The 22,575-nt window shown below is 44.1% G+C and overlaps 1 protein-coding gene across 1 annotated transcript in view; it reads left to right on the forward strand.

Moving 5' to 3' along the window:
* Nucleotides 1–242: 242 nt before the first annotated feature.
* The window catches only part of LOC311127543 (phospholipid-transporting ATPase IC-like), a gene marked incomplete at its 5' end in the record, with an annotated part of 28,034 nt that continues 5,701 nt past the window's right edge, over nucleotides 243–22,575 (forward strand). Inside the window, 21 exons of the mRNA XM_084159362.1 lie at nucleotides 243–392; nucleotides 3,055–3,153; nucleotides 3,994–4,055; nucleotides 4,993–5,065; nucleotides 5,256–5,326; nucleotides 5,897–5,979; nucleotides 9,697–9,855; nucleotides 10,015–10,103; nucleotides 12,616–12,806; nucleotides 13,080–13,288; nucleotides 13,568–13,611; nucleotides 13,843–13,999; nucleotides 14,328–14,516; nucleotides 14,798–14,910; nucleotides 15,212–15,376; nucleotides 17,399–17,510; nucleotides 17,931–18,006; nucleotides 18,204–18,336; nucleotides 18,524–18,812; nucleotides 19,077–19,300; nucleotides 19,597–19,680. Coding sequence (XP_084015488.1) covers nucleotides 243–392; nucleotides 3,055–3,153; nucleotides 3,994–4,055; nucleotides 4,993–5,065; nucleotides 5,256–5,326; nucleotides 5,897–5,979; nucleotides 9,697–9,855; nucleotides 10,015–10,103; nucleotides 12,616–12,806; nucleotides 13,080–13,288; nucleotides 13,568–13,611; nucleotides 13,843–13,999; nucleotides 14,328–14,516; nucleotides 14,798–14,910; nucleotides 15,212–15,376; nucleotides 17,399–17,510; nucleotides 17,931–18,006; nucleotides 18,204–18,336; nucleotides 18,524–18,812; nucleotides 19,077–19,300; nucleotides 19,597–19,680 — 2,772 coding nt within the window. The remainder of the gene's footprint in view (nucleotides 393–3,054; nucleotides 3,154–3,993; nucleotides 4,056–4,992; nucleotides 5,066–5,255; nucleotides 5,327–5,896; nucleotides 5,980–9,696; nucleotides 9,856–10,014; nucleotides 10,104–12,615; nucleotides 12,807–13,079; nucleotides 13,289–13,567; nucleotides 13,612–13,842; nucleotides 14,000–14,327; nucleotides 14,517–14,797; nucleotides 14,911–15,211; nucleotides 15,377–17,398; nucleotides 17,511–17,930; nucleotides 18,007–18,203; nucleotides 18,337–18,523; nucleotides 18,813–19,076; nucleotides 19,301–19,596; nucleotides 19,681–22,575) is intronic.

The raw sequence follows: 22,575 nt of genomic DNA on the forward strand, positions 1-22,575 counted from the left end.
TGGATTAGCTTAAGAAACCGGTACCCAGGCTAACTGCCTTCCATTTTTGAAGACTTTTTTTTTTAAATTGTCAGAGCGGCCACTAGATTGTCTGGTCAATATAATGTATAATCTGTGGTCATACATGATAACTGAAATGTGTTAGTCACATGTGATATCTCAACTGGCCCAGTGGGGGAGGGGTGGGGGGGCGCTGCATCATTCGTGGGGGACGTCATGTTTTACTGTTGCCTTGTTTAACCATGTTTGTGTACCTGTCCTTCTTGTATCGTTTGCAGGGGAATGGAATCAAGACGTACAAATACAACGCCTTGACATTCATCCCACTGAATCTGTTCGAGCAGTTCAAACGAGCTGCCAACCTTTACTTTCTGGTCCTGCTCATCTTACAGGTAAGTCTGCTAAAGACCGCTGTGTTACATCCAACGCTGCTTACTCACCGATTTACAACAGTCTTCAGTGGTAGAACGTCTGGTTCCACTTTTAGCAAAGAGTCTTTTTGTCAGAAATCCCAGTTTTATGCTACACTATGGAAGGAAGGAGAGAGATTGGCTGGTTTATTGTGACCCGAGCAGTTTAAATAAATGTACATAGATTTTTAAAAATGTGATGTAAATACTGACTTGTTGTTATACAACAGACAGGACCCTGGCCTGAGCAGTGAGTGATGAAGCCCTATTGGACAGCAGAAACCTGGGCCCGGCTCAATGAAGGGGCTTAAAGGGCCTCAGTTCAAACCTAAACTCCCACTGTTTTAGTTTTATGTCCGTGTAAAAATAATCTGTATCTCCGCTGCTCGGTGTCAGCACAATGGACAGAGCCGCTGTGTGTGTGTGTGTGTGTGTGTGTGTGTGTGTGTGTGTCGTGGGGCTATGGAAAGCCACTAGGGCGGTTAGGCATGACTCCTTTTGGGTTCCCATAAAAAGCGGGAAAAAACAGGTGCGAGTTCGAAGTCATTTGGGCACAGTGCATTGGCCCCAAGCAAACAACAACGTTATGTAAGTACACATCTTCAGCTATATGTGGTGGACAGTACAGTAGGCCAGCAGGACAGAGGAGAAGCTACTGAGTGTAAAAGACTGTTGGATGCTGTCATTGGTGAAATGTCTGAACGATTCAGCAAACGCAGCAAACATCTGGCGGAGGACCTGTGTGGCCTTGACCCAGAGAGACATGACTTTCTTCTACATGTGAAAAGGGGGAAACATCTAAGCAAAACAGATTTTGGGTGGAAGCTGAGTTTAGTGTCATTCGGCAGTTTTTTGCAGGCTGAAATCTGGCTCCAATGAGGAGAAATGGAACCCACTTGATATCCTGCAACAATTCTCTGGTCCTCTCTCCGCTGTGCCGATCGTGCTTACTGCACTGAAACATGGACTGACTTTTGGGGGCGTCGAGAGCTACATGTGAGAACTCATTTTCCACTTTGACAAACGTGTTCAGTCAGCACAGAAGAAGCATGCTACGCCTGAGGAACGCTCAACTAATCCAACTGGCATTTTAGGGGAATCTTACAATATGATTTCGGGGAGAATGGAATGATCGATTACTCAGGGAAGTTCCACAGAGCATCAAGGAAGCTGCAACTCTTTTGAAACTGTAAAGATTTAAACAATGTAGCTGGTTGGTTTTTTATCAAAATCTTGCTTTAGTGTGTTGGGCTGTCCATTGTGCTGGTAGAGCGCAGCGAGATTTCGTGCCATTGAACCTGTCAATTCTTGGTGAAAAGCATTTTTTGAACTTCTATGTTTATTATGGTATAGCGTGATATTATCAGAATTCAATATAATTCCAATGCAAGAACCCAAATGATGCCCCCTGGTTAAAGCTACATATTGGCAGGGCCGTCGTTATGGGCGGGGGGGGCGGGGCCCACCCTATGAGCGGGGCCCACCCCGCCGTACCTCTTTCACCATCCAAATAAAATATTTAAAATTTTATTTGACCGAGACGTGCGCCGACAGAAAGACTCATCCGAGCGAGCGGAACAGCGCCCCTCTGTCTTTGTATGTGTAGACCATGTATCTGATGCTGTCTGGACAAAAGGAGTATGGCATGTCATACTATTTCTGGCCAGACGGCATCGGATACATGGCCTACACATAGTAAAGACAGAGGGGCGCTGTTTCGCTCGCTAGTTTCAGCAGAGAGGATGAGGCGAAGCGAGCGGGTTCACTCTCGCCAAAATCTGTCCTGAATAAGCCCAATGTGTTTCTGTGGGCATAATATGCAGACCTGAGCTTGTCGCCTTTGTTCCCGCCTTTGGGACAACGACTTGCGTTGTTAGGGCGGAGCATCTTGTCATTATATACAGATCTCTGGTTTCAGCCTCTTGCAAATTAGAAAGGAAAGTTGGCGGGTGCACACTGTTGGGATGCTGGCTTCCCCTAAAGTAAACTTAATTATGTAACTACTCCTGTCTAAATAAAATAATTCAAAATACGGCGCATTCGGAAAATATTCGGACTCCTTCCCTTTTTTTCCTCATTTTGTTACGTATACATGAATCTACACACAATACATTTATTAGAAATAAAAACATAAATACCTTATTTATGTAAGTATTCAGACCCTTTTGCTATGAGACTCGAAACTGAGCTCGGGTGCATCCTGTTTCCATTGATCATTACATTTACGTCATTTAGCAGACGCTCTTATCCAGGGCGACTTAAAGTTAGTGAGTGCATACATTCTTTTTTTTCAAACTGGCCCCCCCGTGGGAATCGAACCCACAATCCTGGCGTTGCAAACGCCATGCTCTACCAACTGAGCTACATCCCTGTCGGCCATTCTCTCCCCTACCCTGGACGACGCTGGGCCAATTGTGCGCCGCCCCATGGGTCTCCCGGTCGTGGCCGGCTACGACAGAGCCTGGAATCGAACCTGGATCTCTAGAGGCACAGCTAGCACTGCGATGCAGTGCCTTAGACCACTGCGCCACTCAGGAGTATTATTCCTGAGATCACCAGATTGGATTAGACGTTAGATTGAATGATTAAAGTAACAGACTCTGATATTAATAATGCACTCTTGTTGTTATTTCCCTCTCACCAGATTATTCCTGAGATCACCACGTTGCCTTGGTACACCACATTAGTGCCTTTAGTCCTGGTGTTGGGAATCACAGCCATCAAAGACCTGGTGGACGATCTGGTGCGTGACTCATCCTCTTCTCGCTGGCCAAATCAATTCTCCACCTTTCTCCCAAAGTGTGCATTTTGTAAACCTTCCCCAGTCAGGGATTTAAAAGCATGGATTTGTGTAAGCATCACTTTAAGAAAAGAGTGGAGAATCTGAACATGGCCGCTGCCCTGTCTCTGTTTTTCTCAGTCAACCACGGTGTCCTCTAGATCTTTAGTTCCCAACCAATCAACCACGGTGTCCTCTAGATCTTTAGTTCCCAACCAATCAACCATGGTGTCCTCTAGATCTTTAGTTCCCAACCAATCAACCATGGTGTCCTCTAGATCTTTAGTTCCCAACCAATCAACCATGGTGTCCTCTAGATCTTTAGTTCCCAACCAATCAACCACGGTGTCCTCCTAGATCTTTAGTTCCCAACCTTTTCCTTTCCGGGGACCACCAAATCAACATCAAAAGATCTCGAGGACCACCTTTCACAGAGTCGCGGAATTCTTTTAACATAAAATAACTTAGCGGTTTATTTTGAATCAATGTTCTCAGTGAATGTAACAGATTAAATACCTATTATTACAGATGGATGTTTATTAAACAATTTGCATTGTGAAAAGTAATTTACAAATGTTTAACATCATTATTTTCCCACCTGTTATTATTTTTTGAAAAATAATATATTAGCAAAAATAATAATAATAATAATTATTATTATTTACGCACCTCCTGCATCTAAGAAAAAGGCCTGTTTCTTCATTGATATCATATGCAGTACACACTATTTGTTGTGAAGAGATCATTGTGGTCCTTTAATCTAGCGCTGAACCCTGGCTCATGTTTTCCCTTCCTCTCCAACAGGCCCGCCACAGGATGGACAAGGAGATCAATAACAGGAAGTGTGAAGTCCTCTTGGATGGCAGGTAATGAGGACAATGACCCATAGAGATGGATAGAGATGTACTTGGAAATGACCCGGCAGCGCCATTGAGGGCTTACACCATTTTGAAGTAGTCAACTAGGTGTGACTTCCTATGGGGTAAGGAAGAATCACATAATTCCACCCAGGTCATCAGGAGGGATCAGTGAATGAATTATGCTTTACATTTACATTTGAGTCATTTAGCAGACGTTCTTATCCAGAGCGACTTACAGTTAGTGCGTGCATACATTATTAAAAAATAAATAAAAATTATACTGGCCCCCCGTGGGAATCGAACCCACAACCCTGGCGTTGTAAACGCCATGCTCTACCAACTGAGCTACATCCCTGCCGGCCATTCCCTCCCCTACCCCAGACAACGCTGGGCCAATTGTGCGCTGCCCCATGGGTCTCCCGGTCGCGGCCGGCTACGACAGAGCCTGGATTCGAACCAGGATCTCTAGTGGCACAGCCAATAAATCGCCTTAGACCACTGCGCCACTTGTGTGCAAACATTCCATAACTGCAGGTGGCAATAAATCGCCATCCTTGGCTGTATACCTGTTCAAACAACACACTCCAGGGGGCAGTATGCACCCTTTCAGTTTGTTTACCAACTCTTAGAAGTAGTAGAAGAAGAAGAAAAATTGACTACTTCAAAATGGAGATGGCCTCAATGGCTCTGCCGACCTTTGACACCATAAGGGGACAGATGCAAAGAAGAGTTGTCTGTCTAAGTCTATGGTATGAACATAGAAACTATAACAGGATTGTGTTCTATATCTGTGGGTCTGGATCTCCACAGCTCCATAGTGCAACATTATACCTTTTTTTATGTCTTATATTGTATTGTCTGTGCTATGCATCAAGAAGACAAACGTCATGTTTTGAACATGACGTAAATCATTTAAATATGACTGAAACTTTTTCCAAACCAGGTTTCAAGAGTCAAAGTGGATGAATATCCATGTCGGTGATGTGGTTCGTTTGAAGAAAAATGATCACATCCCGGTAATGTCATATATTTGTTCTTCGACTCTGTTCCATTAAAAAAAAAAAAAAAAAAAGCTACTTTCATACAATTCTGAAGTTTCTGCATTAACATTTCTTAATGTATTATTCATTCGATTTAATTGAAACCAACCAGCCATTGTAATTTAGTTCAACATTTTTAATTTGATCATTTGCTTTTTTTATTCAGGCGGACATTCTGTTGTTGTCCAGTTCAAACCCCAACAGTCTTTGCTATGTTGAAACTGCCGAGCTCGACGGGTAAGATGTTCTCTAATAAAAGTCTATTTATTGGCTTGCCTGTCCCAAACGGCACCCTATTCCCTATATAGTGCACTACTTTTGAACAGAGCCCTGTATAGAGCCCTATGGGCCCTGGTCAAAAGTAGTGCACTATATAGGGAATAGGGTGCCGTTTGGGACGTAGACCAGGTCTTAAAACCTTTTTTTGTAATCTGTCATTTCATAATGTGTTTGTCAATAACTGCCCCTTGATAACATGAGAAGTTACATTGACGGAAGGTGCCTTTGTGTAAACATAAAAATTGAGAGCTGAAGTGAGATAAAAAATAAATAAAAAGTTTGCTGAGACTTGTTGTAGTCAGTCTGTTTTAACCCTGTTGATTACATTGATAACCCTTGTTAATAAACGATACTATCAAAAGGCTAGCATGGTTTAGTTTCCTTAATGTACAGATGCTCCCTAGCCTGAGTGCCAGGCTGTTTGTGCTATCATGCCAACTAGGAGAGACCAGATCTGGGACTAAGATAGACGTTCCCTGCATACTGGAAAAGTCCACTGGAAAATGAATGTCCGTTATTGTTTTGCAGGGAAACCAACCTGAAGTTCAAGATGGGTCTGAAAGTGACAGACGAGAGACTGCAGGAGGAGCGTCAGCTGGCACAGTATGATGGTAACATACTGCTGTACTGGGACTAGGGAAAATACATGTAGAGGATCGCAATATTATCTTAGTCGATTTTTAGAGGGCGTGTACGGGTGAGAGTGGAATCCTGAGAGCGACAGAGTGGGAGAGAGACCGAGTGGGAGAGAGACCGAGTGGGAGAGAGACCGAGTGGGAGAGAGACCGAGTGGGAGAGAGACCGAGTGGGAGAGAGACCGAGTGGGAGAGAGACCGAGTGGGAGAGAGACCGAGTGGGAGAGAGACCGAGTGGGAGAGAGACCGAGTGGGAGAGAGACCGAGTGGGAGAGAGACCGAGTGGGAGAGAGACCGAGTGGGAGAGAGACCGAGTGGGAGAGAGACCGAGTGGGAGAGAGACCGAGTGGGAGAGAGACCGAGTGGGAGAGAGACAGAGTGGGAGAGAGACCGAGTTGTTTCCCCATACAGCCATGATAGTGAGGTCACTGTTCCCTTGGTCTCCATACAGCCATGATAGTGAGGTCACTGTTCCCTTGGTCTCCATACAGCCATGATAGTGAGGTCACTGTTCCCTTGGTCTCCATACAGCCATCATAGTGTGGTCACTGTTCCCTTGGTCTCCATACAGCCATGATAGTGAGGTCACTGTTCCCTTGTTTCCCCATACAGCCATGATAGTGTGGTCACTGTTCCCTTGTTTCCCCATACAGCCATGATAGTGTGGTCACTGTTCCCTTGTTTCCCCATACAGCCATGATAGTGTGGTCACTGTTCCCTTGTTTCCCCATACAGCCATGATAGTGAGGTCACTGTTCCCTTGTTTCCCCATACAGCCATGATAGTGAGGTCACTGTTCCCTTGCTTCCCCATACAGCCATGATAGTGAGGTCACTGTTCCCTTGTTTCCCCATACAGCCATGATAGTGAGGTCACTGTTCCCTTGTTTCCCCATACAGCCATGATAGTGAGGTCACTGTTCCCTTGTTTCCCCATACAGCCATGATAGTGTGGTCACTGTTCCCTTGGTCTCCATACAGCCATGATAGTGTGGTCACTGTTCCCTTGGTCTCCATACAGCCATGATAGTGTGGTCACTGTTCCCTTGGTCTCCATACAGCCATGATAGTGTGGTCACTGTTCCCTTGGTCTCCATACAGCCATGATAGTGTGGTCACTGTTCCCTTGGTCTCCATACAGCCATGATAGTGAGGTCACTGTTCCCTTGGTCCCCATACAGCCATCATAGTGTGGTCACTGTTCCCTTGGTCTCCATACAGCCATGATAGTGAGGTCACTGTTCCCTTGTTTCCCCATACAGCCATGATAGTGTGGTCACTGTTCCCTTGTTTCCCCATACAGCCATGATAGTGTGGTCACTGTTCCCTTGTTTCCCCATACAGCCATGATAGTGTGGTCACTGTTCCCTTGTTTCCCCATACAGCCATGATAGTGAGGTCACTGTTCCCTTGTTTCCCCATACAGCCATGATAGTGAGGTCACTGTTCCCTTGCTTCCCCATACAGCCATGATAGTGAGGTCACTGTTCCCTTGTTTCCCCATACAGCCATGATAGTGAGGTCACTGTTCCCTTGTTTCCCCATACAGCCATGATAGTGAGGTCACTGTTCCCTTGTTTCCCCATACAGCCATGATAGTGTGGTCACTGTTCCCTTGGTCTCCATACAGCCATGATAGTGTGGTCACTGTTCCCTTGGTCTCCATACAGCCATGATAGTGTGGTCACTGTTCCCTTGGTCTCCATACAGCCATGATAGTGTGGTCACTGTTCCCTTGGTCTCCATACAGCCATGATAGTGTGGTCACTGTTCCCTTGGTCTCCATACAGCCATGATAGTGTGGTCACTGTTCCCTTGGTCTCCATACAGCCATGATAGTGAGGTCACTGTTCCCTTGGTCTCCATACAGCCATGATAGTGAGGTCACTGTTCCCTTGGTCTCCATACAGCCATGATAGTGAGGTCACTGTTCCCTTGGTCTCCATACAGCCATGATAGTGTGGTCACTGTTCCCTTGGTCTCCATACAGCCATGATAGTGAGGTCACTGTTCCCTTGGTCTCCATACAGCCATGATAGTGAGGTCACTGTTCCCTTGGTCTCCATACAGCCATGATAGTGTGGTCACTGTTCCCTTGGTCTCCATACAGCCATGATAGTGAGGTCACTGTTCCCTTGGTCTCCATACAGCCATGATAGTGAGGTCACTGTTCCCTTGGTCTCCATACAGCCATGATAGTGAGGTCACTGTTCCCTTGGTCTCCATACAGCCATGATAGTGAGGTCACTGTTCCCTTGGTCTCCATACAGCCATGATAGTGAGGTCACTGTTCCCTTGGTCTCCATACAGCCATGATAGTGAGGTCACTGTTCCCTTGGTCTCCATACAGCCATGATAGTGAGGTCACTGTTCCCTTGGTCTCCATACAGCCATGATAGTGAGGTCACTGTTCCCTTGGTCTCCATACAGCCATGATAGTGAGGTCACTGTTCCCTTGGTCTCCATACAGCCATGATAGTGAGGTCACTGTTCCCTTGGTCTCCATACACCCATGATAGTGAGGTCACTGTTCCCTTGGTCTCCATACAGCCATGATAGTGTGGTCACAGTTCCATACAGCCATGATAGTGTGGTCACTGTTCCCTTGGTCTCCATACAGCCATGATAGTGTGGTCACTGTTCCCTTGGTCTCCATACAGCCATGATAGTGTGGTCACTGTTCCCTTGGTCTCCATACAGCCATGATAGTGTGGTCACTGTTCCCTTGGTCTCCATACAGCCATGATAGTGAGGTCACTGTTCCCTTGGTCTCCATACAGCCATGATAGTGAGGTCACTGTTCCCTTGGTCTCCATACAGCCATGATAGTGAGGTCACTGTTCCCTTGGTCTCCATACAGCCATGATAGTGAGGTCACTGTTCCCTTGGTCTCCATACAGCCATGATAGTGAGGTCACTGTTCCCTTGGTCTCCATACAGCCATGATAGTGAGGTCACTGTTCCCTTGGTCTCCATACAGCCATGATAGTGAGGTCACTGTTCCCTTGGTCTCCATACAGCCATGATAGTGAGGTCACTGTTCCCTTGGTCTCCATACAGCCATGATAGTGAGGTCACTGTTCCCTTGGTCTCCATACAGCCATGATAGTGAGGTCACTGTTCCCTTGGTCTCCATACAGCCATGATAGTGTGGTCACAGTTCCATACAGCCATGATAGTGTGGTCACTGTTCCCTTGGTCTCCATACAGCCATGATAGTGTGGTCACTGTTCCCTTGGTCTCCATACAGCCATGATAGTGTGGTCACTGTTCCCTTGGTCTCCATACAGCCATGATAGTGTGGTCACTGTTCCCTTGGTCTCCATACAGCCATGATAGTGTGGTCACTGTTCCCTTGGTCTCCATACAGCCATGATAGTGTGGTCACTGTTCCCTTGGTCTCCATACAGCCATGATGGTGAGGTCACTGTTCCCTTGGTCTCCATACAGCCATGATAGTGAGGTCACTGTTCCCTTGGTCTCCATACAGCCATGATAGTGAGGTCACTGTTCCCTTGGTCTCCATACAGCCATGATAGTGTGGTCACTGTTCCCTTGGTCTCCATACAGCCATGATAGTGTGGTCACTGTTCCCTTGTTTCCCCCATACAGCCATGATAGTGAGGTCACTGTTCCCTTGTTTCCCCATACAGCCATAATAGTGAGGTCACTGTTCCCTTGTTTCCCCATACAGCCATGATAGTGTGTGAGGAGCCGAACAACCGTCTGGATAAGTTCACTGGGACCATGCGCTGGAGGAAGGACCGGTTCCCTCTGGATCTGGACAACATGATGCTGAGAGGATGCAGGATCAGAAACACTGATGAGTGTCACGGACTGGTCATCTTCGCAGGTAAACACACACACACACACACACACACACACACACACACTTTTCGGAACCAATGGACATACACCGACGACGATGGTCATGCAAATATTGCAAATATGCTGCCTTGGACATAATCTCATGCGACCCTTGCCCTTCTGTTTGTTGACTGTTTTGATGTAGGCGCTGACACTAAAATCATGAGGAATGGTGGAAAGACCAGGTTCAAGAGGACTAAAATCGATGAACTGATGAACTACATGGTGTACAGTGTAAGTGGTACACTCAATCATCCCCTCGCAAATATTTCACCATTAATGAAATTAAGGGAGTCTCTTAACTGCCATTTACAGTTGCCTTCAGAAAGCATTCATACCCCTTGACTTTATTCCACATGTTGTTGTTACATCCTGAATTCAAAATGGATTCATTTAATTTATTACCAGTCTACACACAATAGCCCATAATGACAGTGAATATATATATATATTAATGTATTGAAAATGAAATACAGAAATATCTCATTTTACTTAGTATTCACACCCCTGAGGCAATACATGTTAGATTCACCTTTGACAGCGATTACAGCTGTGATTCGTTCTGGGTAAGTCTCTAAGAGCTTCACACACCTGGATTGCGCAATATTTACCCATTTTATTATTTTTTTAAATTCTTCAAGCTCTGTCAAGTTGGTTGTTGATCAGTGCTAGACAGCCATTTTTCAGTCTTGCCATAAAATTTCAAGTAGATTTAAGTCCAAACTGTAACTCGGCCACTCAGGAACATTCAATGTCGTCTTGGTAAGCAACTCCAGTGTATATTTGGCCTTGTGTTTTAGGTTATTGTCCTGCTGAAAGGTGAACTTGTCTCCCAGTGTCTGGTGGAACGCAGACTGAACCAGGTTTAACCTCTAGGATTTTAACTGTGCTTAGCTCCATTCTGTTTCTAAAAAAACCTCCCTTGTCATTGCCGATGACAAGCATACCCATAACATGATGCAGCCACCACAATGCTTGAAAATATGAAGACTGGTACTCAGTGACGTGTCGGATTTGCCCCAAACATAACACTTTATATTCAGGACATCAAGTTAATTTCTTAGCCACATTTTTTGCAGTTTTACTTTAGTGCCTTGTTGCAAACAGGATGCATGTTTTGGAATATTTTTATTCTGTACAGGCTTCCTTCTTTTCACTCTGTCAATTAGGTTAGTATTGTGGAGGAACTACAATGTTGTTGATCCATCCTCAGTTCTCTCCTATCACAGCCATTAAACTCTGTAACTGTTTTAAAGTCACCATTGGCCTCATGGTGAAATCCCTGAGCGGTTTCCTTCCTCTCCGGCAACTGAGTTAGGAAGGACGCCTGTATCTTTTTAGTGACTGGTTCAATTGATACACCCACCAAAGTCTAATTAATAACTTCACCATGCTCAAAGGGATATTTATTTTTACCCATCTACCAATAGGTGCCCTTTGCAAGGCTTTGGAAAACCTCCCTGGTCTTGGTGGTTGAATCTGTGTTTTGAAATTCACTGCTGGACTGAGGGACCTTACAGATAATTGTATGCATGTGTGGGGTACAGAGATGAGGTAGTCATTCATAGATCATGTTAAACACTACTGCACACAGAGTAAGTCCATGCAACTTATTATGTGACTTGTAAAGCTAAGTTTAGGCTTGCCATAACAAAGGGGTTGAATACTTATTGACTCAAGACATTTCAGCTTTTCATTTTTTTATTAATTTGTAAACATTTCTAAAAGCATAATTCCACGACATTATGTGGGGTATAGTGTGTAGGCCAGTGACACAATCGCAGTAGAATCCATTTTGAATTCAGGCTTTAACACAACAAAAATGTGGAATAAGTCAATGGGGTGTGAATACTTTCTGAAGGCGCTGTATAATGCTTGAGATGAGGGCATAGAGACTGTTACGCACGCCTCTCAGGAAGAGGGAACGCAACACCCTGCTACAACTCAACTCTCCGTGGGGTGAAAGAGGTATGGGACTGTAGGTGTGAGTAAGGATGACAAAAGGCAGAGAATACCGTTAACAGGGAATTTATTCCTTCGCACGGTAAGTTTGGGGAAAAGGGGCTGGACGGAACCAAAGCAAAGAAAGTAAATATCAAAGCCCCCTCTCCTACCTTACCTGCCTACCCACTACTACTTAACTAGCAACACCTGGTGCACTAACCAAAATACAGGGGATGGTCCGCCCAGGTCTTTCCTAGACGGTTAACTTCTACGGGTAATGTATGCCCGCGGGCCTCTTGCCTAAGCACTCCCTAGGTGCCTTCCCCTTCCCCCCTTGGGAACAAATGAAACAAAAATAGCACAAACTGGTTCACAACAAAACCTGAGAAAAAAAACTAACTCAGGACATTAAAGAAACTCTCTAAACAACAAACTAACACAAAACATTACAATCAGCTCTCACAGCAACAACTACACAGTACATACCAAATGTCTTAGCAACAACCAACATGCTATAACTCTCAGCCATTCTGGTTCCCCCCCCCCCTTCTGAGCAACTGGGACTTATATAGCTTCAGAAGGAGTTGGTAATTGGAGACAGCTGCGTCCTGACGAGGGCGCGGGGTCAGCTCTCCAATAATCAATGTTCACCCAATCAATCAGCTGCTTGTTGGGGAATTTCAGGAACCCATTTCCTGAAATGCATACATGAAAATACACAAACCACAACACAGAAACTGGGGAACGTAACAGAGACACAGAGCTCCAAAAGCTCATCCCTCTTCCTTCTTCCCTCCAACAGATCTTTGTAATCCTGATCCTGTTGTGTGCTGGCCTGGCCATCGGAAACTCCTTCTGGTACGAGGAGGTAGGCAGCAAAGCCTGGTATCTGAATGACGGCAAGGACCAGACTGCTTCTTACAGAGGTTTCCTCAGCTTCTGGGGATACATCATCGTGCTCAACACCATGGTTCCCATCTCCCTCTACGTCAGGTGAGTCGTCTCAAACCCAGGCTAGTACCCTCTACTATCCACTATCTCAGAAGAGATGGTTGTGTCAAAGGATCAGAATGGTCATATATCCAAGTTCCAAATATCCTAAACACACAGACATCAATTTACCTGAGGCTAATATCAGCAACCCAGAATCTCTCCTCTGGCCAGCTATGTTTTCGTCTGTTAGGAGAGACTAACCTGGAACATAGAATTTCTCCTAACCTGACTGTCATGATGAATGTGTTTTTATTTCCTCTGCTTAATATCCAGTGTGGAGGTGATTCGTTTGGGCCAGTCTAAGTTCATCAACTGGGACCTTCAGATGTACTACCAGGAGAAAGACACCCCAGCCAAGGCCCGCACCACCACCCTCAACGAACAACTGGGTCAGATCGAGTACATCTTCTCAGACAAGACCGGCACCCTCACGCAGAACATCATGGCCTTCAAGAAGTGCACCATCGCTGGACGCACCTTCGGTTAGAGAAATGTCCTTTCACTTCTGACGCCATGTATTGATAAGGAGAAGGGAGGAACATCTATATGTTATCTTCAGGAACATCTTCACGCAGATAAAAATGGATAGGTTCTACTGAGCATTATGGTTACTGCAGTACACCATGCTACACTTTACATCCTGACTTGGATGGACATTCTGGTCCACTGCATTGTGTTAGACATGAAAAAAATGTTGTGAAGACGCCTGTATCGTGACATGTTACATGACTAAGTATAACAAATCATTTTCATTTTGACAGGCGACCCCTCCACTGCCGAGGGAGTGACTCTGAATCGTGGAAGGGTGAGGATTACTATTCTGTTCAGATCACATTAAAATAGAACTATCAGGGTCAGTTTCCCGAACACAGATGAAGCGTAGTCTCAGACTAAAAAGCATGTTCAATGGAGATTCCCCAATTTTGAAAGTGTTCTTAGTCCAGGACTAGGCTTAATCTGGGTCCAGGAAACGGGCCCTCCAAGTCTATCTATAGCATTGCGTTGATGGTCATTTCTTCCCCTTGGTCCTTCACAGCCGGTGGACTTCAGCTGGAACAAGTATGCAGACAGCAAGTTTGAGTACCTGGATCATTCCCTGGTGGCCTGCATCCGGTCCAAGAAGGACAAAGACGCCCTGGAGTTCTTCAAGCTGCTGTCTCTGTGTCACACTGTCATGGTGGAGCAGAAAGAAGGTGAGCGCTAGGCAACCTGCATTCTAGTGATGCTAGAGGTCAAAGTTCAGAGGTCACTGTTCATACATAATGGGCTGGTTTCCTGGACACCTGTAAAGCCTGGTCCTGAACTAAAAAAGCAATGGAGAATTTTCATTGAAAATCCTTCTTTGTCCAGGATCGAGCTTTATCTTTGTCTTGGGGAACCAGACCAATATTTATTTTAATAGGAACATACACAAACAGGTAGTCTTAGTTTAGCGTACCACAGACACCGATGAATAGTCTATAATGAAGGTGAAACATAAGCTCTCTGGCCCCAGAGTTGATGTGCGTCTGTTGTCTTCAGATGAGTTGGTGTACCAGGCAGCCTCTCCTGACGAGGGGGCTCTGGTGACGGCTGCCAGGAACTTTGGTTTTGTGTTCCTGTCCCGTACCCAGGACACCATCACCATCAGCGAGATGGACCAGGAGATGACCTACGAGGTGTTGGCCCTGCTCGACTTTAACAGCGACCGCAAACGCATGTCCATCATCCGTGAGTGACTGTTTTAAGACTGCCACCCCTGGGCCTTTTCTAGGGTTGTAAAGCTCTGGATATTTTTCCTCAATGTTCCCAAGTTTATTGGAATTCCTAGTTGTAGAATTCCCTCCCTGCTTATTCCTGGATTTTTTGGGAACTTTTGGGAAAGCTTCTGGAATTTTGCAATACTATCCCTTTCACTGTGACCACCTCACTAACGCGCTGTCTTCTCTCTCTGTCTCTGTCTCTGTCTCTCTCTCTCTCTCTCTCTCTCTCTCTCTCACTCTCACACACAGTGAGGCTCCCCGACAGCCGGATCCGTTTGTACTGCAAAGGAGCAGACACGGTCATTTACGAACGCCTCTCTCCTAACTCCAGACACAAGGAGGTGACCCAGACTGCTCTGGACGTGAGTCAACAATATCTGTTCTGGGGTATCTTTTTAATATGGCAGGTGTCCCCAAACTCCTTTTGCCCAGGGGCCACATTCTGACATCATAGTTTGAGACCCCTGCTGTATGGCTTTGAACCTAATGTGTAGTAGGAGTGGCCTTAAGTTTGATGTTGTGGTTGAACTCTGAGCATTCTGGACTTTTTTTTGCTTTTTGGTTGGTCACGTAAAAAAATGAAGCTTGAGCTCAAATAGTTTCTGAAAAAAATATGCATGTTTTCATTGGTGCTCCATTTGAAGTATTTCTCTTCCGTTGTAGATCTTCGCCAACGAGACTCTCCGGACTCTGTGTCTGTGCTATAAGGACATCAGTAAGCAGGAGTTTGATGCTTGGGCCAAGAAGCACAAGGCTGCCAGTGTTGCTATGGGCAACAGGGAGGCCGCTCTAGATCGAGTGTATGAACAGATTGAGAGCAACCTCATGGTAAGACACACGCCAAAATACTTAAATCAATCAATTGTCAATTGAATCACTTCTTCAATGTGGAAGGCTGGCATTTGGTCAGGATCATTAAGATATATTAATAAGATGCCATAAGTGGGTTATACATGCTCTTACAATGCATTGTACCTGCATGTTTTAAGTAAAGTGTTTTTTAATCCGTATTTTACCAGGTAAATTAACTGAGAACACGTTCTCATTTACAGTAACGACATGGGGAGAAGTTACAGGGGAGAGGAGGTGGGGGATGAATGAGCCAATTGGAAGCTGGGGATGATTAGGTGGCCATGATGGTATGAGGGCCAGATTGGAAATGTAACCAGGACCCCCGGGATTAACATTTACATTTTAGTCATTTAGCAGACGCTCTTATCCAGAGCCACTTACAGTTAGTGAGTGCATACATTTTTGTTGGGAGGTAGGTAAACATGGTTTTAATCAACAGTAACACATTGTTAGGAGGTAGGTAAACATGGTTTTAATCAACAGTAACACATTGTTAGGAGGTAGGTAAACATGGTTTTAATCAACAGTAACACATTGTTAGGGAGGTAGGTAAACATGGTTTTAATCAACAGTAACACATTGTTGGGAGGTAGGTAAACATGGTTTTAATCAACAGTAACACATTGTTAGGAGGTAGGTAAACATGGTTTTAATCAACAGTAACACATTGTTAGGAGGTGGGTAAACATGGTTTTAATCAACAGTAACACATTGTTAGGAGGTAGGTAAACATGGTTTTAATCAACAGTAACACATTGTTAGGAGGTGGGTAAACATGGTTTTAATCAACAGTAACACATTGTTAGGAGGTAGGTAAACATGGTTTTAAAATCAACAGTAACACATTGTTAGGAGGTAGGTAAACATGGTTTTAATCAACAGTAACACATTGTTAGGGAGGTAGGTAAACATGGTTTTAAAATCAACAGTAACACATTGTTAGGAGGTGGGTAAACATGGTTTTAATCAACAGTAACACATTGTTAGGAGGTAGGTAAACATGGTTTTAAAATCAACAGTAACACATTGTTAGGAGGTAGGTAAACATGGTTTTAATCAACAGTAACACATTGTTAGGAGGTAGGTAAACATGGTTTTAATCAACAGTAACACATTGTTAGGAGGTGGGTAAACATGGTTTTAATCAACAGTAACACATTGTTAGGAGGTAGGTAAACATGGTTTTAAAATCAACAGTAACACATTGTTGGGAGGTAGGTAAACATGGTTTTAAAATCAACAGTAACACATTGTTAGGAGGTAGGTAAACATGGTTTTAATCAACAGTAACACATTGTTAGGAGGTGGGTAAACATGGTTTTAATCAACAGTAACACATTGTTAGGAGGTGGGTAAACATGGTTTTAATCAACAGTAACACATTGTTAGGAGGTAGGTAAACATGGTTTTAAAATCAACAGTAACACATTGTTAGGAGGTAGGTAAACATGGTTTTAATCAACAGTAACACATTGTTAGGAGGTAGGTAAACATGGTTTTAATCAACAGTAACACATTGTTGGGAGGTAGGTAAACATGGTTTTAATCAACAGTAACACATTGTTAGGAGGTGGGTAAACATGGTTTTAATCAACAGTAACACATTGTTGGGAGGTAGGTAAACATGGTTTTAATCAACAGTAACACATTGTTAGGAGGTGGGTAAACATGGTTTTAATCAACAGTAACACATTGTTAGGAGGTAGGTAAACATGGTTTTAATCAACAGTAACACATTGTTAGGAGGTAGGTAAACATGGTTTTAATCAACAGTAACACATTGTTAGGAGGTAGGTAAACATGGTTTTAAACACCCCTACTCTTACAATAAGAGCCATGGGATCTATAGTGACCATGGATAGTCAGGACACCGGGGTTAACACCCCTACTCTTGTGTTACCAAAGTTATCAATGAAATCTGACTCTTGATTTGATTAAAGCCACTTCTTTCTGCTTGGAAAAGTAACCCGGTTTTGCGTTGTTTACGTCCTTTCGCAGATGATCGGAGCGACTGCCATCGAGGACAAGCTACAGGACGGGGTTCCTGAGACCATCGCCAAGCTGGCAAAGGCCGACATCAAGATCTGGGTTCTCACTGGAGATAAGAAAGGTGAGAGAAAAGGATGTCAAGAAAGGTTCCCAGGGCGGCCAGCCTCCGATCTAACCAATGACTGGGCTACAGTAGGGTTCTGTCCTTATTCCCTATATAAGGCCCATAGTAGTGTACTACTGTACAGTATACAGTATAGGGAATAGGGTGCCACTTGGGCTGCATAGCCCATGTTTACCTCCCAACAATGTGTTACTGTTGATTAAAACCATGTTTACCTACCTCCCAACAATGTGTTACTGTTGATTAAAACCATGTTTACCTACCTCCCAACAATGTGTTACTGTTGATTTTAACGACTGAGATAACATCTTGAGTTGCTACTTCACAGAGTTTGCAGCTTGATCGATTTTAAGTGTGTATTGATGGCTGGGATGGAAAGAAACATTTAACATTTTCTTTAACATTTCCTCCCTGCAGAAACGGCTGAGAACATTGGCTATTCCTGTAAGCTGCTTGACGACAACATGCAGATCCACTATGGAGAAGATATCAAGTAGGTTTTAAGATATTAGAGAAGTTTGGGTCTATGGGTCCCAGTGCTTGATGGGACTCATCGGTGTGTAGCTGTAATGGCTACTGCTGTATTTACAGAGTTACGTTACGAAAAAAAAACGGTTATAGAGATTGTAGTTGAGTGTAAGATGTAGTTCTGATGTTTTTGACGGCCTTGTGTGTGTGTGTGTGTGATAGTGAGAAGCTGCGAATCAGACAGACAAACCGGAGGGACCAACTGCCTGCGTTGGGTCGAACCAGGAAGAAGGTGCCGGACCCGTTCTTCCCCGAGTCTGGCAGGAACGCACTCATCATCACTGGAGGCTGGCTGGTGAGTGGAGACTACTGCTAGTTACTGTTGCTGTTCAACTTTTAAATGATCCTTAAAAGCGTACAGTTGACTCAGCCTAATACTTAAAAAAAAAAAAAATGTTGTGTCAAGTTTTTCTTCTGTGAACAATATAAAGTATATTATTCTTCTAAAGACTAAATAGGCACGTCTGTCTTTCTCTTCACAGAACGAGATCTTATACGAGAAAAAGAAGAAGCGCCGCCGCCTTCGCTTGAAGCGGCTTGGAAGGAGACCCGCCTCTGCCACGCCCCAGGACACCACCCAGCCAATCGACGACTGGGAGAAGGAGACTCGTCAGGTGGACTTTGTGAACATGGCGTGCGAGTGCGAGGCGGTCATCTGCTGCCGGGTCACGCCCAAGCAGAAGGCCAACGTGGTCAGCCTAGTGAAGAGATATAAGAAGGCCGTGACGCTGTCCATCGGAGACGGAGCCAACGACGTCAACATGATCAAGAGTACGGGAGGATATTGATTTACTGTTTTAAATTATTCATTATTTGTTAGCAGTTGTTATAGCAGAATTTTTGTTTGTTTTCACCACAAAGCCTTGAAACGAATACTATTATTGATAGCCATTACTCTCTGATTCCATGTAGTTTTATAGCAGTGTTATGTAGTATCTACTAACACTTTGCTAACTCCTCACCTCTTCAGCTGTTGGAGACCAATTCTCTGTTTCTGTTTCTCTTTCCCCCCCCCCTCACCACCTCTCGCTCCAGCTGCAGACATCGGTGTGGGTATATCCGGTCAGGAGGGCATGCAGGCGGTGATGTCCAGTGACTATGCCTTGGCTCAGTTCCGCTACCTGGAGCGTCTCCTGCTGGTGCACGGCCGCTGGTCCTACATCCGCATGTGCAAGTTCCTCCGCTTCTTCTTCTTCAAGAACTTTGCCTTCACCCTGGTCCACTTCTGGTACTCCTTCTTCAGCGGGTTCTCAGCTCAGGTGAGGGAATGTTCTAGAGGTAGGCTGCGTCCCAACTGGCACTCCATTCTCTAAATAGTGCACTACTTTTGACTGGAGCCCTACGTGAACTAGGGTACCATTTTAGAAACCCAGCAGTAGTCACACCACTTATCTAGACTGACTTCAAAACCCCCCCCTCAAAAAAAAATTTTTTTTTACTTTTTTTGTACCGTATACTATGGTAAAGATGATTTGATCCTAAATGTGGACATGTATTTGATGATAGAGGAATAAATGATTGTGTGACTTTTATAACTTTATCATACCCACTCCAGATTGCCTATGAAGATTGGTTCATCACCTTGTACAATGTGATGTACAGCTCTCTTCCTGTCCTGCTGGTTGGATTGTTAGATCAGGTAAGTTATTATAGGAGCTACATGGAGAATGTTTGCGTTGTCCTTTTTGGAAAATATCCATAATATATCAAAATCTAATTTTTATTCGTCACATGCTTCGTAAACAACAGTGAAATGCTTACTTACAGTGACCTCTGAACTTTGACCTCTAGCATCACCAACAATGCAGAGAGAAAGAAAATAGAGAAATAATAACAAGCAATAATAAATACACAATGAGTAATGATGACTTGGCTATATATATATACGGGGGCGCCAGTTGTCAGGTCCCTCTCAAATGCCAGCTGGACGAGCTGGGCTTTTTCGTTTGACGTAACATGCTCTGTGTTCAGTCTGTGTTCACTGAATAATACGTTATTCAGGGTGGAGAACGAATTTTCGCACATTTGCTGTAGATGCCCCAACGTTATTCAGTGCGCAGCTACTACCTAGCCTACTATTAGCTGTATCTGTCTGCAAAAGTGGAAAAAACCCACGCTGGGATCCAATGAGTTTCCTAAACAAAGTAATGAAGGTGGTACCTTATGACTTAGGTGCCCAATCAGAATGCATCTTTGGATTTTAAATACTAAATATTACATTATTATATCCCTCACCCCTCCTCTGATCAAGAGTTAACACCCGGCATATAGCCTCTGTCCCGGTCTGTGCTACTGGCAGTCCTGGCAGCGCTACATTGGCAAAACCGGGCAGGGTAATTCATATACCATTTGTTATGTTTATGGGGGAACAAAACTGTGGGGAGGGGGCACAAATTCTATCTGGGGGCGGTCCATACCCAGTCAGTTTGGTGGAAACACCACTGGTGGGAACATGCGCATATTTTCTTTATGCAGATTTTTGAATATTCGCAGGAAATTCTGTCACCAATTGGATGGAAACCTAGCTAATGACTATGCAATCAGGGAAGCATAAAGATGCAGCAAGAAAGGAAATCAGCCCCAGTGGATTTATTTTTATTTTTACATCAATCTTACGCAAGGCATTTAGCACATCACAAGTAGAAAGTTGTTGAAATGAAAACAAAAATTCACTAGAAGTTGACTGATCTTCCATCGAGCCAACTAGAGGCTGGGAGACTAACTGACCAGGGTCAATTAAACCTCTATCTTTCAAATAAAAACATTCTGTAGAGATTCTGTTAATCAGCATTTTATCTCATTTAGACACAACTTGCTTAGTCAGGGAAGGAGAGGAATTTCCACGTTTCAGTGCATTAACTGTTTTCCAAAATTAGACCACCAGCAGAGTCTGAGGTGGAACTTAGAAATTAGCTTTATTTAGCACCCTTTAAAACGCCTTAGAGTTAAAGATTGAACAAATGATGTGAAATCAGGCCTGGACCAAGGCTAGAAAAAAACTGACTGTAGCTGATTGGCAAGCTTTCCAGGCCTGATTTCACATCATTTGTTCAATCTTTAACTCTAAGGCGTTTTAAAGGGTGCATGTTCATCTGCCAGAGGATATAAAATAGATGAGAAAAGGTCTAGCTAGAGCCAATTCAGGTTCTGGCATGAAGCTGATAGAGATTTAAAGAAATGTATGTTATTGTGATCGAGATGTAGTTGTCCCTGATTGCACTGACTTTGCTCACAGCTGCTTGTTTGAAGAAGTGTACTTACTGTGCTCAAAGATGTGGTTGTCCCACTGGCTATCCTAAGTTGAACGCACCAATTTTGTAAGTCGTCTCTGGATAAGAGCGTCTGCTAAATGACTTAAATGTAAATGAATCCGTCCCAAATGGCACCCTATTCCCTACATAGTGCACTACTTTTGGCCAGAGCCTTACGGGGTATAGGGTGCCATTTGGGATGAAGACCCTGTCTGACTGGACCATTGTTGTTCAGTGGGGTCCTCAAGTATCTTGTTGATTTCATATTCCTCTTCTTATCAGCTCTCTTCACTAGCTATTCACAAGAAAATGACTTAAATGTAAAAATAGAGGAAAGTTCCGAGCAATACAAATAATTAATAAATAAATAGATAAACACCTGGAGTGTTTGTAAATTGTATGATTATACGAGGGTCGATGTTTTTCTGTTTGGAATCTCTTAATACATGCAATAGGACAGTGATGTCGTTAGCAAAGACACCACTCCATAAGTACTTGTGGGGGGCTATTTAGTTCAATCGATAAGGGTTTTGCTGTCTTTCTTACATTTACATTTTTACATTTACGTCATTTAGCAGATGCTCTTATCCAGAGCGACTTACAAATAGGTGCATTCACCTTATAGCCAGTGGGATAACCACTTAACAACAGTAATCAGTGTAGGTTTGGCGATTTTAGTTGAGTCAGGTTAGTCAAGACAAAATATTTTTTAAATGATTAGAGGCTGGGGTGAGCCAATCCAGGTTAGAATCTACTAAAGTAACCACACTGAACAAAAATATAAACGCAAGGTGTTGGTCCCATGTTTCATGAGCTGAAATAAAATATCCCTGACATTTTCCTTATGCACAAAAAGCTTATTTCTCTAAAATGTTGTGCGTAAATGTGTTTATTTATCTGTTAGTGAGCATTTCTCCTTTGCCAAGATAATCCATCCACCTGACAGGTGTGGCATATCAAGAAGCTGATTAAACCGCATGATACTTACACAGGTGCACCTTGTGCTGGGGACAATAAAAGGCCACTCTAAAATGTGCCGTTTTGTCACATGCTGACTGCAGGAATGTCCACCAGAGCTGTTGCCAGAGATTTTTATGTTAATGTTAAAACGTTGTTTTAGAGAATTTGGCAGTATGTTCAACCGGCCTCAGAACTGCAGACCATGTCACGTGTATGGCGTCATGTGGGTGAGTGGTTTGCTGATATGTCAACGTTGTGAACAGAGTGCCCCATGGTGGCCGTGGGGTTATGGTATGGGCAGGCATAAGCTACGGACAACGAAC

This window comes from Coregonus lavaretus (assembly GCF_964263955.1).
Source record: "Coregonus lavaretus genome assembly, chromosome: 4".
Lineage (NCBI taxonomy): Eukaryota > Metazoa > Chordata > Actinopteri > Salmoniformes > Salmonidae > Coregonus > Coregonus lavaretus.